This window comes from Grammomys surdaster, unplaced genomic scaffold (assembly GCF_004785775.1).
Source record: "Grammomys surdaster isolate TR1022 unplaced genomic scaffold, NIH_TR_1.0 186, whole genome shotgun sequence".
NCBI classification, from domain to species: domain Eukaryota; kingdom Metazoa; phylum Chordata; class Mammalia; order Rodentia; family Muridae; genus Grammomys; species Grammomys surdaster.
This window is the reverse complement of record NW_021604631.1, coordinates 2,120,602-2,140,179: the sequence shown is the minus strand read 5'-3', so window position 1 is coordinate 2,140,179 and position 19,578 is coordinate 2,120,602. Positions and strand designations below refer to the sequence as shown.

General features: G+C 42.8%; 1 protein-coding gene across 6 annotated transcripts in view; it reads right to left on the bottom strand.

Annotated features, from left to right (window-relative positions):
* Window positions 1-19,578, bottom strand: part of Cald1 (caldesmon 1) — a 179,865-nt gene that overhangs the window by 9,603 nt on the left and 150,684 nt on the right. For all 6 annotated transcript variants that reach the window (XM_028768348.1, XM_028768345.1, XM_028768346.1 and 3 more), the window contains 7 exons: window positions 16,337-16,482; window positions 12,293-12,551; window positions 9,980-10,120; window positions 4,442-4,485; window positions 4,266-4,344; window positions 1,515-1,652; window positions 368-463 (listed from right to left, as the gene is read on the bottom strand). In XM_028768348.1, the coding sequence (XP_028624181.1) occupies window positions 368-463; window positions 1,515-1,652; window positions 4,266-4,344; window positions 4,442-4,485; window positions 9,980-10,120; window positions 12,293-12,551; window positions 16,337-16,482 (903 nt within the window). The remainder of the gene's footprint in view (window positions 1-367; window positions 464-1,514; window positions 1,653-4,265; window positions 4,345-4,441; window positions 4,486-9,979; window positions 10,121-12,292; window positions 12,552-16,336; window positions 16,483-19,578) is intronic.

The window sequence follows — 19,578 nt, the reverse complement described above, 5'->3', positions numbered from 1 at the left end:
AAAGTAGCCACAGTAGCATGGCTTTTGTTTTCAAATTCCTGTGTTTGATTTGTTGACTAGAAGCCAAATAAATAAGTAGGTAAATAAACAAAGGAAAAAAGAGATGAATGCAGAGGGTCTTAACTGAAGAGCCCAACACTGTTAGGCTAAGTTCCCCTCGCAGTCAGGCAGAGGCCAGGCTCTGTCTTAGCCTGCGGGTAATCGTGGCAGCTACTCTGGAGCTGAGTCTGCACGCCCACCGAGTGTTCCACAGCAGTAGCAGCAGGCAGGAAAGCCATCTTTCCTAGTTGCCTAGTGAGCCAACTGTTCTTTCATTTTGCTGTGGAAGTTGTGAGATCAGAGACTCAGAAATCCCCGGACTACTTACAGAAGGCTTGGGAGCAGGTGACTTGTTGCCATCTGGTGATTTAGTTAGCCATTCATTGATGCGGCTGGAAACTCCCACCTTCAGGCCAGCAGTTTCCTACAAACAAACCAATCATCTCAATTCTTAAAGAAAAAAGTACATTTACCCAGGAAATCTTCTGAGAAAACTCCAAGGTATCCTTAAATCTGCAATTGTTGATCTTGATTGTCAACTTGACTGAAGGAAAGATTAACTAGAGATGATGGGGAAAGACACTTAGTGCCCCATCTCTAGATGGCAGCACCTTCTGGCCATGGTCTGATATGAAGAGGGGCTGCTTTGCCTGTTTGCTTCATGGCTTGCTGGAAGTGTATCTGTCCTGTTGTTCAGTAACTGGCCTTCCTTTGCTGCCCTGGAAACCCAATGTTTTTACCCTTCCAATGTGGACTAAAGCCCCAACTTCATCACCAGATTAGGACTGCTGAAGCACCCAGCACTGAGGGGGCCAAACAACCACCTCCAGTGTGTTCTGAGCCTCTCCAGTGTGCAGCTGGCTGTTGTTAACCCAGCCTTCACTATATAAGTCAATTAAATAAACTCTCTTTTGTAATATATATTTATTTTATTGATTTTGTCCCTTTTGATGTCTCTGACATTGGAAATGGTTAAGAGAAAAGGCTGCTTTTCCAGGGGACCCAGGTCAAATTCTCAGACACACATAGTGGCTCCCAACCTTCTGTAACTGCAGTCCCAGAGGATCCAACACTCTCTTCTGACTTCTGCAAGCACTTGGCATGCATACAGTGCACAGACACACATACAGATAAAATACCCATACATGTAAAATAAAAATAAATGATAAAAGAGGATTATCAATTTTTCTTTCAGATCCCTTCATCCCATTCCAACACTAATGGCTAATAATTAAACTCAAACACTTCATTTAGTGGTCATGGCCACGGCTGAGTACACAGGGAGCCCTACGAATACATTCTCTATGAGCTTGTGTTTTTGTTTGTTTGTTTTGTTTGTTTTTTTGGTAGGGGTGCAAATCCAAGTGCAGATTATACATTCTTTATTGCATTTGTAGTGATTGAAGGCAATTCCTAACACAAATAGAAAAAAATCTATTCTTCAAAACTTAAACCGATGAGAGCCACACCTGTACCTTATTTGGTGTTCCCGAGGCAGAGGGGGATGAAAACACACTCCCTTTCTCCCACATGCTCTTGATATTGCGGACACCTTCAGCAGGAACAGGAAGATCAGATGCTGCAGGCTTCATAGGCTTTGAAGCTTTTGTTCCCTGAAATGTGTAAATAAGTTTTAAGAGAACGTTGAGAAGTTTGTCCTCACAAAATTACAGTGAGCTGGTCTTACTCAGTATGATCAACCGAAGCTATCATGGTGTGAACTTCCATCAGAAAGGGTTTGTCATTTCTGTTGTGTGACTCCATTCTGATGCTGCGTGTGAGCCTCCACACAAACCATCAGAGCAGAGGGTCTTTCAGAAAAGAACATTTTAGGACTCTATCATTACAGTGACAGAGGACGCCAATTCTTCTGATTTTTTTTTTTGGTGTGCATGTATGTTTGCATGTTCATGTGTGTCTATGTATGTGTGCATGTATGTGGAGGCCAGAGGTATGTGTGTGTATACATCTTCATATGGGCTCAAGTGTGTGTGTGTGTGTGTGTGAGACCAAAGATCAGTCTCAGGTGCCCTTCCTTAGGAGTTATCTACCCCCCCTTTTTTTTTTGAGTAAGAGTCTCTCATTGACCTAGGATCATGGATTCAGCTAGGCTAGGCTGCCTGGCCAGTGAGCTCCAAGAATCTGCTTGACTCTACCTCCTTAGCCCTGGTTTACAATGTGTGTGGATTTTTTTATGTGGGTTCTAGGGCTCAAACTTAGGTTCTTATTGCTTGAACTAGTTCCCAAGCCTCTCTGGTAGATAGGCATTTAAAAAAAATATGCATGTGAGTGTGTGTGTGTGTGTGGGGGGAAGAGGAGAATGGAGGAGACGGAGGAGAGGGAGAATGTGTATGTGGAGACCAGAGAATGATGTCCAGTGTCTTCCTTGTTTGCTCTCCCCATTATACAAGGCAGGGTCTCTCACTGAACCTGCAGTTCATTGATTCTGATAGTTTAGCTAGGCAGCTTGCTCCAGGAATCCCTGTCTCTGCCTCCTATTATGCATTTGTGGCTACCTATAATGTGTGTGTGTGTGTGTGTGTGTGTGTGTGTATTTATTTATAAAAAGAACTAGTGCTTTGTCTGTGAGCCAACTCCTTAGTCCTAGAAGACAGTGTTTTAGAACCTTGTGCATGTGAACTTTGCTAAGCTTTGTCAAAGCCAGTCAGTTTGTTCCATAAGCTACAGTAAGCTTGTATTTTGATAGGCTAAATGACAGTAGCTGGTATACTAGTGCTTCTTCTCACACTGTAGTAAATGCTACGAAAATAATGGATTGCAGTACAGTCCGAGAAGAGAGCCCATAATGGGGGAATGATATTTAGCTTGGGAACATAAGTCAGGCTAAGGGTACACTAAGGTAGTAACATTTACAACCAGATTCTACCAGAGACTCAGAAGCGGTAAAGGGGATAGGAGGCCGAATTCTACGAAGAAAGACAGACTGTGTACATGCCCTAAAGCAGGGAAGTTCTTTAAGACCGAGAGGCTGAAGCAGGACAGCATGGAGAATATTCTGGAAGGAACAAAGGATACAAGTAAGAAGGGGGTGTCTTTGAGATATTTTCTTGGCTGTAAACAAAGATAAGCCAGAGTGGCACAAGTGTCTCCGTCAGCCCTGGTTTGTGGCTGACAGTTTAGCAGGGATGAGTAGCATCTTCAGTGGCCATGAGCCTACAAGTCTGTGCAAAGTCCGAGGCCACAGTCTTGGCTTCATTCAATTCAATCAGAGAAATTAACTGTCTACAGTTTGTTATAGTTTAGTGGACACCAATCTTGTGAGTAAAAAAAAAAAAATCCCACCTTGGGTGTTGGTGCTTCATTAAGGACCTGATAAATCATAGGACCCTCTCTTTTTAATCTTGCTCGCCATCTCTGAGCCACTGTATAAGCATCTCCACTCCTAGTACAAAGGCGAGGAGAAGAGCAAACAAACCCAAGCCAATGACTTCACTGCTGATGCCCTGACACAAAAGGTCAACACCATTGCTCAAGTCTATGTAAACAGAACAGACAGACCAGCACCACATCTTGCTCACTGATGCCACTCTTTTGGTACAAGATGAGAAAGACACTTTGTTTCCAAACATAATCACACTCCCAGGTAAACTGAGTGGGAAAAAAAAGTTGATAGAAACCTAAAACTATGACCCCTTAAATACTAACCAACCAATTAAAGTGTAGGTTGATTAAACACAAGTTGGCGCTCATCTTGATGTTATTTTACATTACTGTGTTTGTTAATAGATTTCTGCAGACAAAATGGAAGATACATTTGTGACTACTTATAATGTATATATCAATGAATTTATTAGTGGCTGCAGAGAATGCTTAGTGATTTAGAATATTCGCTGCTCTTACAGAGGACCCAGATTCAGTTTCTAGCATCTACATGGTGGCTCACAACTATCTATAACTGTAGTTCCAGAGGTGCAGGCAAAATATCCATACACACCAAATTAAGAAATTGAAAGGAAAGGAAAATCTATTCATTGAATCCATTTACTTTTTTTTTCAAAGAAAAATTCAGACTGCAGGTGTTAAAAACAATCTATTTAAAAGTCTTAAATGTGCTTTTTCATAGCTACTTCATAGTTAATGGAGATCATTATTAATATTCTAACATCAGGGTGCCAGACTCATCCATCAGTCTAAGAGTTTCTGTGATCGTGTATGTAGCACAGCCTGTATCTGTTTCACAGGACTGACCAGGGACCAGTGCTCACCTCAATTGCATTGGTATACTGCTCCAGCCGGCTGTCAATCTTGGAGACCACTGCCGCTTGATGAGTAGATTTGACACCACTGCCAAATGAGCATAGACATGAAAACATGAGACAGGAGGATCTCTCCGTGTGCGAGACAGCTGATGAGCCTCAGATGAACAGTCAACTCTATTTACCTTTTCTGCACAGACTTATTCAAAAACTCTGCCCGTTCCTCTATCTAGAAATAGAAAAAAGAAAAGCGGTGTGAATATGCAGAGGAAACATTGTGTGGAAAAGTCCTAACTCGGGCAAGCTCTGAAGGGTGAAAGCCCGAGACACGACTCAATGGAGACTACACCAATGTGCCTTTGAAATACCTTCTGAGCACTCTCGGAAGGCAAGGCACACCCAGAAAGACACAGGTTTCACCTTTGGGCCTGCTTTGTGGTCCATGACTTACGCACAGTGCCCTTCAACCACATCACCATCATTCTTGAACCACCAATAAAAGCCACCTCAGAACAAGCGAGATGGATGGGATGGGATGGGATGGGATGGAAATGATGGATAATGGATCGAGGCTGGGGAAGCTAGGATTGGAAGAGGGCGAAGAATGCAGAGAGAAAGGGAGGAGGGAGAGGGGGAAAGGGGGAAAGGGGAGTTGGGGGAGGGATGGAAAGAGGGAGAGAAAGGAGATAGGAGAGAGGTGGGGGGTACTGGGAGCAAAAAACAGCCAGTAAGATGACCTTCCATAATACAGACCAATGACTAATTATTCATGTATTTATAGATATATCTGCGATGACATTTGGAAGTGGGTCTTTTGGAAGTTCATTGTGTCAGGAAGGTGAAATCCTCATGAATGGCATTAGAACACTGATGGAAAAGACAAGAGAACTCTCCTATTTTCTTGTTCTCTGGCACATGAAGGGACAGCATCAAGAATGTGCCCGTTTGTGGAGGAGGAAGAAAACCCTTTCTAGAACTCAGCAGTGTTGGCACACCGATGACCTCACACTTCCCAATCTCCAAAACTGTGGAAAACAAATGTTTACTTGGTTTAGGTTCTTGGTTGTTTTTTTGTTTGTTTGTTTGGTTGGTTGGTTGGTTTTTGAGACTAGGCCTTACTATGTAGTGTAGGCTGTCCTTGAATTCTCGATCCTCCTGCCTCTTTCTCCTAAATGCTGGGTTGACAGGCAAAAGCCACCATACCTGGCAAATGATAACTACTCAGTCTATACCAATCTGTTATGCTTATCCAAATTGACTGAGAGAAGGGAACATTCACATCTTATCAGCCTAGGCCAGGTCACCATAGTAGATCTCTGGACAGGGTAAGATATGGAGTCTTTCTTCATGTGTGTTACTTGGCAGACTAAGAGAACAAAGGGTCCTTCAGAATTGGAAAACATTTAAATACCAGTAGTAGGTACCACATTAAACATGATGAAGAACATTATGCCACATCTCTAAGACAAAATAGGAGTTTGGATATTTGAACTGAGTTTTATAGTTTACAGTTTCAAAAGTTTTGATATTTGAGCTGCGTTTCATAGTTTTCAGTTTCCCACATGAACTTTTGAAAGGGAGGGAGGCATGCATGAACTAGAGAGGAAGCTACATGTTTTATTTATTTACTTTTACAAGTCAAATACTTTACAGAGAGGGTGATGGGAAGTACAGTGCAGTACAGGCAGAGCTGCGCCTTGTTTGTATGTGTGTGGCTCTGCCAGCATCTTACTGAGGGTTGTCCTGCTCACTTAGGCTGTCCCAGGAACTCAAACGAGAGTGTGGCATACTCCTGTCCCTCCCTTTTGTATTTGGAATAGTTAGTCCAGCTTGACTTCATTCTCTTAATTTCCATCGGATGCACCCTCTATTTACTGACTCTTGCTGGAAAATGCCTTAACCGATTGCTCTAGTGTGGAATTTATGAATTAAATACTGTGCACAATATTCAAGGAAGTTCAGGAGGTAAGTTGGTGCCCCTGCCAGGAGGTGGCGGTATCATCTTAATAGAACTTAGGGAAGACAATACTGCTAGCTTTAGGTAATAAGTTGTATATTTTCTTTACCTCACACACTATTTCTCCATCAATAAACTCAAACACCAACAATATCAAAAGCCTTTAGATTTAATCTATTTAAAATTTGTTCTTTGTTTATGTTATCATTCATTGCTACCAGAATCAGGCAATGAGAACTCCTGTTTAGAGTTTCCCAGACAGTGGAAATCATAAGCAACAAACAAAATATACCATTTAGCACTATTTTGAGGTCAACATTCTACTGTTCCCTTCCCATTGGCAGTGTACAGTACCACCTGGTTGTCAGAATGGTTATAACCAATGCTGTAGTCTGGACAGAATCAAGAGGTATTAGCATTCCGTTATAGGATAAGCTGAGTTTAGGAAAATTCTAGAAAGTTGTCTAAGGAACTTGCCATTGGGACAAGAGGCAGACAGCGTATACCTAACTGCCCATCCTATTATGTAGAAATTAAAAATCGTCTGGTCCTTTCTGTACATCTATTTTAAATTGTTAACCTATGCAGCTCCATGAGAGAGAAGACAGAAAGGGGCTTCTAAATGAGAAGTGAGGACCCTCAGGAGCTTGGTAGAGAAGAGATAATTAAAGAGTAGGGGAGGAGGAGCCCCAGTTTGTCCAGAGCTGAGAATAGATAGGATCTAGAAGTTTCAGTGACTGCCCTCATGTTATCAGGACTGTTCAAGGAAGACTCAACTTGGGAGAGATTTTAAAGCAGGAAGAGAGAACATTGTTTTCTTTGATTATTTGTTGATGCAAGAACAAAAGAGCAGGACTGGGGACAGGCTGCCCTGGTGGCTGCTTGGAGATAAGCAGGGAGGAGGGAGGGCTCTTTTCCAGGGCTGGGTGACTTGCTTTCCTTGCTGTTGTTCCTTTTGTTTTTCTGTTAATTCCATTGATCCTCAAGCCATGTGTTTGCCACAAAGCTGCCAAACAATCAAGGGAAAACATTTATTGTTTTGTTTTGTGTTTTTAGATCAAGTTGCCTTGGAATTCACTAGGTAGATAGTCCAGGCTGGCCTTGAACTGGCGAACCTCTTGCCCTAGCATCTCAAGTGCTGGAATCAAAGGAGTGAGTTACCACACCCAGCCTTAAGCACTTTTTTAAAAAGATTTATTTTTTTTAAATCTTATATGTATGAGTGCTTTGCCTATATGTATGTATGTCTGTATTCAGTGTCCATGGAGTCCAGAAAAGATATTAGATTCTCTAGAGCATGGTTGCTATACATGGTTGCTCACCACCAAATGGGTGCTGGGACCCGAACCCAGGTCCTCTGCAAGAGCAACAAGTGTTTTTAGCTGGTGAGCCATCTTTCCAGCCTCCATTTTTAATAAAAATTTCCATTATTAAGTGGTTTAAAGACTATTTCATGACATAAAGTCATGAAATTCCAATTTCAGTGTTCAGAAATGAAGCTGTCCTATTGTAGGCCTTGCTGTGCTGGCCGTGAGGGCTTCCTGGTTTGGCTGTGGTTCCCTTTGTGAGTTCTGAATCATTCCCCATGAGATACTCAACTGTATTCATATCAAGAGGTAGCATGTTTCTTTCTCACAGTATGCAGAACAAGCTAGTTATGCTATAAATATCAAAAAAATTCAAAAATCCCACTCTGGCTCATATTGGTGTGCTGGATGGTTTTTCAACTTGACACAGGCAAAAGTCACCTGAGAGGAGGAACCCCAGTTCGCTCTATAAGAAAAATGCCTCTATAAGATCAAGCTGTAGGTGTTTTCTTAACTAGTGATTGATGGGGAGTACCCAGCCCACTGTGGGTGGTGCCATTCCTGGGCAGGTGGTCCTGGGTTCTATAAGAAAGGAAGGTGAGTGAACCGTGGGAAGTAAGCCAGTAAGCAGTACCCCTCCATGTCTTATGTACCAGCTCATGCCCCCAGGTTCCTGCCCCGTCTGACTTCCTTCAGGGATAAACAATAGTGTGCTTCAACATGCAAATCAAATGGATTTTCCCAAAGCAGACCCGAGATGAGTGTTGAAGTACAAAAGTCATGTGTTTCCTAACAATAAAGATACATTCTGAGAAACACTGTCCATTGGGCAATTTATCCTGTGAGCATCATGCTTCCTTCCTACTTACCGAAACTAGGACACCTACACTGTCATTTTGTACTGGTATTGTACATGTGTCTGCCATAAACCAAATCATTATTACCCAGTTGACAATGGTACTTTGGAAAGTGTTAGAACTGTAACCAAGCTGGGCACAGTGATGCATGCCTTTAGATCCAGCACTTAGGAGGCAGAGGCAAGTGGACTTCAAGAGACAAGTGAGTCTAGTTCACATAACAAGTTCTAGGACAGCTGGGGCTACATAGTGAGACACTGTGTCAAAATAAACAAACAAACAAAAAACCTATGACCAGCATTTATACCATCATAAAAACTAAGTGAAATTATTCGAGAAAACAAGTTCTGGGATCTGCGGATACCGTTCATGTAGTCGATGATGTGACCTGGAAGCATGAGGAACAATCCCCAGGTCCCATGCCCAGATGAGGTGGCATGTGCCAGGCCAAGAAGGGAACCTGTCTCAAAACAATAAAGGTGGATAGCTTCTAAGGAAGAACATTTGAGGTTGACCTCTGACCTCTACACATGTGCATATTCACGCATACATGTTCCTCCCCCCACAGATGTGTACCCCCCCACACACACATTCACATAAAAACGTTCTGACAAATAGGAAATATAGGTAATAGGGGCCTGGCTTTTGGTCACTTTCATATACTACATGTACATGTAGCCATGGGAGCCTGGCTGTGTCTCCATCTGGCTTTGGACATTATTGATGGTTGTAGTCTAGCTAGGATGACGGTAGGATGAGGACAAGATTCAAATGTTAAGGGTTCTCTGAGGATTCACTCACTCTTTTACTAGTTATCTTCAAATATTTATTAAATACCTTCAGTATAGAAGGTACCATACTGAGTATTCAAAGCAATAAAGAGACTTGGTAATAAATGCCCAACTGAGTCAGCTGCCTTTCCCCAACATCTCAACCACTCCACAGTCTCCCTGACTTTAGGTCCTTTTTGTTCCTGTTTTCTCTGGGAAAGCACTTCTACCCTGAAAGTTAGGAGCCATGATTCATGATGAGAGTAGTCAGACTGAATTCTCCCGGAAATGGACCCTGTCCAAGTTGCATCTCATCTATAGAAATAGCTTTGCAGTTTGTACCTGGACCAAATTCCAGTTGCTCTGCATTTAGTAATCACAAAATTAACATAAAAAGCAGCTGAAAGAGTCAGGGGTCAAATGTTTGTAGCCCTCCATATTGTGCTGTCCAGTTCCCAGTGTGCTCTATAAGAAGGAGTGAATTCCTTATGAATGGGATTAGTGCTCTTCTTAGAGAGCCAGAGGGAGCTGTGTGCCCCTTCTTTTCTCTTCTGTCACATGAGAACAGGGTAAGAAGATGCCATCTATGAAGAACCAGATTCTGAATTTGCTAATGCCTTCCTTGATCTTGGACTTTTCTGCCTCTAGAACTGTGAGCAATAAGTTTCTGTTATTTATGCTAACAAGCCTAAGATGTTTTGATTAATACAGGCGAGCAAAGAGTTACATGAAGCCAAGGAAGTCTTAGATGATCAAAAATTCATGGGGCTCTAATAAGATTCCTATGATACTGGAGAAGACATTTTATAGGAAGAAATTTCTGGGAAGATACCTTGAGAGATGAGCCTTTGGGAGTGAAGCACTTGAACGGCTTCTTGTCCTCAGTCAGGCCATCTTCTGGCATCTTCTGGCGTTTCTCAGCAGCTTCTGCCCTTCTCCTTTCGATCTCTTCTTTTAGCCTCCTCTTCTCTTCCTGAGACAGACAGAGCAAATAGCATCACAATGTGCTTCAAGTGCTGTGAGCCCAAGAGTGTCAATCAGAGTGCAACAGACTTAACCCTATTATGTATGTTGGTCTATCTTCTGGGGTGCTCAGGAGAGAATAACCCTGAGCACAGGAGTCCAGCTGCCTGGACTTGCATTCTGGAGGGGCACTTTCCATCAGTGTGCCCTTGGTCTGACCTGCTACCTGCCTCAGTTTCATCATTTATAAAACAGGATCACAGCAATCATCCAATGTCATGATAACTAGTTTAGAAAAACATGTGTGAAATGTTTAGACTGCCACTCTGCTAGACAAGTCTCCCTTGAAGGTGACAGGTTACCATCACATCTTGTAAGTCACTTAATGGCAGTCTTCCACTTCTGAATATGCAAAGGAATACAAAGGCCCCCTCTACCTGCTTCCAGGAAGAGTTATCAAGATGGAATCCTTTGTGTAAAAAGGGCTATAAGTCTATGGTACCAAGTCTAGCAAACTATATGAGTCTGACAATTGGGATGATTTTGTGGTAGCCCCTGACTCAACTGAAGACATCATTTTAGGTGGTGGCCTCATTGAAAGCTGGAGTTGGAAGCGACACTGGAATAATTAACTTTCCACACAACTTAGGGAAACTGTGGACCATCCTTGTCAGAAAACAAACAAACAATGAAAATCTTTTCACATATTTTGAGGGAATAGGAGCATGAGGCCTGGAAAGTTCTAGGCTCAGGAGCTGGAGAAGCAGGTTCCCCATGCTTATTCCGTCAAAACATCTTCAAACAAGTCACTCTAATGATTAGATTCCTGGCTCCTTTCCCCATTAAATGAGAATTCCCCAGGATGAAAGGGAAAAAATGCACTTTGTAAACCGTAGCAATCTAAGCTGAGGCTGATGTAGCATATTTCTCATGTTCTGAGGCCAAGTTTCCTTCCTTCTAACGTGATCTGTTCCGTGCTAAGAATGGAACAAATGCATCTGTCAACTGTGACAGGGCTCGGGTGGCACACCAAGCCCCATGTTGGGTCCTGGTGTACAGCAGTGAACAAAGCAGACACCATCCTAGCTTCTGTACATTCTAGTCTGCTTGGAGAAACGTTTGGGCCAGGGAGATGGCTTAGCAGTAACGTTTATGGTAGGAGCCTTGAGACCTGAATATGATCCTTGGAACCCACAGAAAATGAACAAGGAGAAAATCAACTTCACAAAGTTGTCCTTTGACCACCACACACAGGCACACACAAACACACACCACACACACATCCATATCACACACACATGCATATCACACACACACACAAAACACACACACATGCATATCACATACACACACAAGCAATAATCTATAACATTTCTATGAAGACTTCAAATATTGGACATCATATAACAGCTATTTGTCTTTTCTGTCTCTTCTTGTTTGATTTTGCCTGTAGGCAGAGTTTCTCTGTGTAACCCAGGCCAGACTGGAACTTACTACAGAGCCCAGACTGTCCTGGAACTCAAGATCCTATCGCCTCAGCCTTCCAATGTTAGGCTTCCTGGCACACACCCACCACACCCTGCTTCCTAGCTTGGCTGTGAGGTGGTAGACTCTTCATCTCTCTCAGATTTCCCACTGTTCTTTATTGAGAGGCTATAGAGAACAATAGACTAAGTGGGAAAATTTCACAACTTCCGCTGCGCCTCAGTTTCTTCATCTAGAAAAATGGAGACACAAGTACTCAGGGTTCAGAAACATGCCAGTGCCTGCTAAGTTTATCACCATGATAAGTTATTATTATTTTATCAATATGAGGCAGGTCTCCTGTAACCCAGGCTAGCCTTGAACTCAATGTGTAGAGAAGGAGGATGACCTTGAACTTCCGATACTTCTCCACCTCCTGAGTGATCCACCACCCTGAGGATTACAGGGGTGTTCCATCACTTGGGTATATGTACTGCTCTGGATTGAACCTAGAGCCTTCTTTGTGCACGCTGGAGTGAGCACTCTACTGACGCAGCTATCAGGTTCATTACTGCCCAACAGCACACACTTGGAAGAGCATCAGGGGACTCCCTTGGCAGGGGGTGGGAGGGCTGGTCCTCTCTGGGCTACAAGGTCATGAGCCATGCACTTAAGGATGTGGGGACATGCAGGTTTCTCCTGGCCAGGCAGCCCTTACCTCCTCTCTAGCTTTCCGATCAGCCTCCTCCTGCTTCCTTCTCTGCTCCTCTTCCTCCAGGACCTTCCTTCTCTCTTCCCTCTTTTTCTTCAGCTCTTCCAGCTCCAAGGCTGCCTCCTGTTGCTTTTGTTTGAGTTTCTCGAACTCTTCACTCTCCGTCTCCCCACGGCGTCGGCGCAGCTCCTCCAGCCTCTTGCCGGCTTCCACTTGTGGGGCACCTTCGGCTTCTTTGTCCCCACTGGCCCGGCCTCCTGAACGGCTGGGGTTGAGGGAAGAGGAAAAGAAAGGCAGTTACCCGGTTCCGTCTTGCAGCCCCCGTTGGAAGAAGGTGGGGTCTGTCTGCAGGTGCTGTAGCCAGGCACCTGATCCTCGAACCAGCCCTGGGGTAGGTTGGAGATCTATGTGGAATATAAGAACTTTACAAATGTCTCTACTAGGGCAAAGTAAAAATGGTGCACCTAATGTGGAAAAAAATCCCATATCTGTGTATCCTTGAAAATAGTAATACTGTATATATGATCCAGACATACCACTTGGCATATATTCAAAAGAACTAAAAGCAAAGTCTTGAGATGATTGAACACCTACATTTAGTGAAGGGACTCTGGCTAGCTTGAGTGTAGCCTGCATAGCTCTGGCAGGCGTTGTCTTTCTCTCCCATTCCCTCTGCCTTGCTTAAAACCATTAGATTATGTTCCTAAAGCTAGCCACCAAGGTCTATTCCCTTGTTTGGACACTTCCTACTCCTGAGTTTGACTACTGTCATGGTTCCTATATGCTCAGTCCAGGGAGCGGCACTATTAGGAGGTGTGGCCTTGTTGGAGTGGGTGTGTCACTGTGGGTGTGGCCTTTAATACTCTAGTCCTAGCTCTCTGGAAGCCAGCATCTGCTGGCAACCTTCAGATGCAGATATAGAACTCTCAGCTCCTCCTGTACCATGCTCCTGCCTTGATGATAACGGACTGAACCTCTGAACCTGTAAGCCAGCCCCAATTAAATGTTGTCCTTATAAGAACTGCTTTGGTCATGATGCCTGTTAACAGCAGAATAAAATCCTAACTAAGACAACTACCAAGTTCCAGCTATCAAAGTCTAGCAATCAAAAGCCCCCTTTGGCTCACCTAACTAACACGCCCAATCAAAACATTCCATGGCACCGCAACCCATGCTAACACAGACCTTCTCTTTTCTTCTTCTTAAAAAATTACACCTACAAGGTCATTGGTTCTGTCTGAGTCAGAAAGCAGCCACTTTAACTCTCCCCGCTCCCCGATTAATATAGGATTTCTGTGAGAACTGGTGTTTCGGTGCGGGTTGTGCCTAATCTGGGGTCTAAGCTGGGTCTCCTTCATTCATAACAACATTTTCCACAAGAGCCAGGAGGTAGGAGAAATTTCTGGGAAATTTTTCCTAATGACTGTATGACTATATACTAACCTCTGACTCTAAGATGCATTTCTACCCTCTCCCACCCCAGCCTAGCTGGAGTATCCTTTGCCAGGATCTAAAACTACTAAGTTATCACTGATATGGTATGATTAGGATGGTTACCAAAGGTCAATGGGTTCATTCATTGTACTGTATAAATGTTTACAAATGTATTATCTCATGCAATAGTCATAATAACTGGGAGATGATGATATTCATAAAATGAGGGCCTGAGTTTAATCCCCAGAACCCATGTGCAAAAAGTTGGGTGTAATGAGAAGCAGAGACAGGCAGCCAGCCTGGAATGCCAGCCCCACCTACTCCAGGCCAGTGAGAGACCCTGCCTCAAACCCAAGATGGACTCATGCTGAGGAAAAACAAAGTATACTCTGTTTTCATTAGTGAAGTCACACATGCTGGATCCTCCCAGACCTGGAGTGGAGGAGAACTTCATGGTATTCTTCAAGGGCCTTGATAGGGAGTCTTGAACTGAGAGACAAGAGATGTAAAATGACTTCTACTTAAGTACTTTTAAACTCATTGTGAGGTCATTACTGATTAGATCCAGGTACAGAGATCCCACCCCTGACACCTTTGTCGGGGACCAATGAACCCCCACTGTTTAATGTTTATTTTGCCTGGTGATGGATGGCACAATGCCTCTGGCGATGGAGCAAGAGAATTAGTAAACCAAGAAGGGGGTTCAGGATGCAGTGCACAGAGCTCGTCCTGTCTACACACCTCATGCTCTGCACACAGAAGTACTCTGGAATATACTGCCTTCTCTAGGACAGGCCTTTCAGGTTTCAGGTAAAAAAAAAAAAAATCAATAAATCAATTTAGTAGATTGGCCTCAATATTTTAAAAAGTGAAAAAAAAATGAAGTGCATTATGTAGAGGAAACTATATTTTGAAACAACCTTTTTTTTTTAAAGCTACAAACGTGCACATGTATGCTTTTGTGGGTGAGGGTCATGATATAAGTGTGTTTGTTAATATGGGCTGAGGTTATAAAGTATAAACATATTTTATCTAGGTTCTTGATGGTTCAAGATGAACTCTCATTTTGAACTCAAAGGAGATTAAAATGCCTACAAAGCTCTTTCCGTGTTACAGGGTCACAAGCCTCCTCTCAGTGAAGCTCTTTGCAGCTTTTGATAGTTTGCTCTTTCTAAGAGCATGTGGTGTGGATGAGAAAATGGACGTTTCTCTGGGATCCACTAGGTGTCGCTCGGTCTTTATATAATCAAAGTGTCTGTCCTGAGGCTCTGGTTCAACCAGTCTTGCAGAGACAAACCTCACATCAGGAAGTTCAGGCTTAGATTTACTGGCATAGAAAGCTGGCTGCACAGCACTGTCATGCATGGTGCAAAGCTAATTTAAAATGTACATTCCTGATTACATTCAATTATATGTATATTGTATGATTCTGTGTATCTATCTTGAGTGATCCATACATAAAAAAATATCTGAAATAAATGTTACTGTTGGGTTAAAAAAAAAAGTCTAAGAATCAAGTCAACTTTCACCCAAACAGGAGTAAGACTGGCTATACTGCCTCTACCTATACATGCTGGTAGGCTCATAACATAGGGTGGTATAAGGTAATACCTTCCAGAAAGTTCTGTCCTGTCTTTTGCTTTTGTAGATTTAAGGCAAATCAGATACAAGGCCTATGTAGAACCGAGCTTGCTTTTTTTAGCTCAGCTGGTAGATAAGCAGACACTGACAGATAAACAAAAGTCAATTATATTGTAGTAATTTGTTAAGTGGTCTTTCTCTCTGTCTCTCTCTGTCTCTCTCTCTGCCTCTCTCTTTCTCTCTCTCTCTCTCTCTCTCTCTCTCTCTCTCTCTCTTTCTCTCTCTCTCTCGATGTGGGTGTACATTCCTAAAAATGGGAAAATAAAACAGGTGTCCCCCTTGGTTCCCTTGCAAATTTACAGAGGGCTCTTAAAATCCTATGGTAAAGAGCTATTTGTGTCTATTTTATTGCTAGGCCCTCAACCTAGAACTGACCCTAATACTTGCATGTAATTAAAATGGTATAAAAGCAAAAAGGAGGAGGGGGGATGGGATAGGGGGTTCTAGGGAGGGAAAATGGGGAAAGGGGATGACATCTGAAATACATTGAAATAATACATGAAATAAATAAAATATCCATTTTTTTAAAAAAAGAGCTGTGATTTGGGTTAACCTAATATGTCCCAAGTTTTCAGACCACAGAATAATACCCACTAACAACCTTTATAAAAATGAACAAAGAAAGGTTTGTAGGAAATAGTCTGGACCATACAAGGCATGAACCAATGATATTAATACCAGTTATGATATTTCTTAATACACTGATACCATATGAGTGTATTAGGTCAAAACACGGGCACTAAGCACTAGATCTCTTGCTATTAAAAGAAGAAAAAGGAAATGGAAGAGGATTAAGCTGTGGTTGAGCAGTGAGTGCTGGTCTACTGTTAGTGACAGGGTATCTTTAAGACAATGGCCAATGACCTCAAAACAGAAGAATGTTGTCTGCTTAGCTCCTTTCTGTCCAGAGGCACATGACAAGGAGCCCATTCTCCCTCCTACATAAGCAGAGATTCTTAGATAGTCACGCCTTACCTGAAAGCATTCTCAGTTTGTTTAAGTTTGTGGGTCATAAATTCTCCATTCTGTGCCTTCACATCTGTAAATCCTTTCTTTCGATCCAAGAAGCTCTTGACTTCTTCTTTGGGCTCTTTGTCCTTTTTAATCTTCTCATCTTTGATCTGCCCAAGGATACATACCAAGAAGAGAGATAACTATAAACATAGTACTAGGTTTTAGCTATTTTTAATTAAGACCCCAACTTTTAAGGAAGTCATTAGACTTGAGGTAGAGCAATCATCCAGAACATGATGTAGAAACAGAATCAAGAAGATTATTAGAGAGTAAATCATGGTCCTTTGGCCTGTGAGACAGACCTGGACCATAATGTTTGGAAGTCAAGATCCTCTGCTGATCTCACTGGGGTTTTTATTTGTGGGAGCAGCACTGTTGTTGTTTTTGGAAACTATCTAGTCCTGAGAACTCCACCTAAGAGCAGTTGCCCACAGTTCCCCCTAGGAAGAGCAGTTATAGGTCATTTTGATGGAAGAATGGCAGTGTAGCTTGACCAAGTTTCCTCTTAGCTAAAGGGAGCATCTTTGATATAAACCTAATAAGAAAGACATAATACGAAAAGCCAGCCAGTGGTCCAGATCTGCCATTTCTGGTGCTTTGGTCAAATTTGTATGGTGTCCCAAGGAGGTAACAAAACCTACCTTTAGGGGAAGGAATTAGAACCATGTCTGAAGCCACATAAACCACTAAAATTAGCAGGGGATAAGAATAGTTTTAGGGCACACATTGATGTCCATTGGTAGGAAAGATTTAGACCTCCAAAAGTTGGTTTGTGGTCATTGTGGATAACAGAGGAAAGGCTATCTAGAAGGAAAGTGGGCCTTAGTATTTTTGTGGTTGTTGTGTTGTAATTTTTTCATTGGTAGATGAGACACATTATTTCAAAGTGGCTTTTGAGATGGGCCAAGAGTTCAAATTACTATCTCATCCCTTCTTAAAACATGATCAGGAGAGAGTGACCTCCACTGTCCTGAGACAGTTGTAAAGAGCTGGTGCTCATGTCTCCCTTAACCTGACCACTCACTGCTTTCCAGCGATTCCTGACCCCCCCCCCCTCTGAACATGTACTCCTAAAAGGCATGTTTTACAAGGTAGAATGGCAGATTACACGTTACCTTTTATAGTCCTTCGCCTGATAATCTTCCTTAAATGGCATTAAAACCACCATGGATGGACTACTCACCAACACTGCTCCAGTTAGTTAAGACTTCCCTCCAAGGCGGGGTATACAAGCGCGTCCCTTGGTGATCCCAAGCGACTTGTGGGCAGTCTACCCTTATTCTCAGGACAAAACTTTCTTAGAAACATTCCTAATGTACTAATGATGACTTGTCTTTGACTGAAAGTTATTTTCTCCTAACGATGCTAAAGAAGGGAGCTGCACTGCTGTTTCTATGCCCTCTCTGGCAGATTTGTCTGCAAGCAAGGAGGCTAATGATTCTAGGGCTATTAACAACCCAGTTTCTCTGGGAAGTTCATCAAGATACAGTCAGATGAAATGACCACTTTTCACACCCCACCCTCTTACTGTCCTCTTGGCGCCTGGGTGATTATGAGCAAGAGGAGGAAGCTCGGGCCCTGTAGAGCAGTGTGATCATGAGGCTTGGTGACTGTCCTCTAGAACATACCAGTAGTCACTGAAAAGGCAGGAGGAGACAGTATAGTTTCATTTTGGCCTGTCACTGTTGGATAGAGCCTCAGAAACCATGGGCTAGAGTTCACATCCTGGTTAATATGTATCTGGGAATACAGATATAGAGGTGAGGGGAGATATTCCCAGGGTACCCATGAAACAAATTCTGAGTCAAGTCTTATGGCTTATGGTGGCAACTACATAGGTAAATTTCTTTTAACTCATTCCTTTTATTTTGAAGTCAGGAATATTTTCATTTCCCCAAAAGGTATTATCAGATTTACTGGCAAAAATAATACTTAAAATAGATTTGTTAAAAGCATAGTTGACTATGAGAAGAAGAGCCTCTCACTCTGTTTGTTGGGTGGTCCTCCTCATACTCTCAGGGGGAAAACATTCTCAGAAACATTCTTAATGTAATAATGATGACTAGAGTTTGACTGAAAGTTATTTTCTCCTGAGAAATAGATAAAAGACTCCATGGGATCTTTAAAGTTTAGTTTAAAGAATACAATGGATTAGATTCTATGTCAAGTTCATGGCAAGCACACAGCCTTCTGAGTCCCTGGGAACTAGATCTTTTAGGATGGAATGTTACCATGGAAACAGATCTCTGCTGAACAGTCACCAGGTGATCATGAGTGTTGGAAGAGCAAGCAGGCTTCTTCATTCACAGATAACGTGGCTGTACTTCTAAGACAGCCTCTAGATTCTTAGCTGTTTGGATGAGACTTTGTATAGTCTTTGGGATACTTGGTGGGAGAAAACATGAGCATATGGGGATGTGGGAATTTAAGAGGCATGACCTTAGGCTGGAGAGAACTCAAAAGCCCAAGGGAACACACAGACTCGCCCGAGAGAGGAGTCTCTGTATCCTGCTACTCTGCACGATAAAGTTGCAGAATAACAACAAGAGTTGGATGTCAGTTGCAGGCCTTTATGAGCTTCAGATCCCTAAATCCTCATCTGGATCCCTGTTCTACCCCACGCATGTCCTCCTGGCTCCTTCTGAAATTTGGTTCGTGGACAACTTAAGATCTTCTGCAGAGAGCTTAGGCTCCAGCTTAAAGTGACTGAATCATTCTTTAACCAAATTCCTGAATGCATCTGCATGCTAAGAATATACTGTATGTTTAGAACACAAGGGCCTGGGTGACAGAAATATTAGGTTCAAAGTCACAAAAGACCCTGTGGCTGGCTGGCTTTCTTTCTTTCTTTCTTTCTTTCTTTCTTTCTTTCTTTCTTTCTTTCTTTCTTTCTTTCTTTCTGCCTGTCTTCCTTCCATCCTTTCTTCCTTCCTTCCTTCTCCCTCCCTCCTTCCTTCCCTCCATCCCTTCTTCCTCCTCCTCTTCCTTCCTCCTCCTCCTTCCTCTCCCTCTTTCTCTCCCTTTCCCTCTCTCTCTCTTTCTCTCTCTCTCTCTTTCCAAGAGAAAAAAACCAAACAGAAGAACTGAAAAGAGACAACTTGTAATGGAGGAGGAGAGACAGAAACTTAATTATGTCTCAGAGTTGGAGATCATCTGCACCCTGGGGCTGTCACAGAGTTCAGCTGCGAGGAACACAGGGGGTT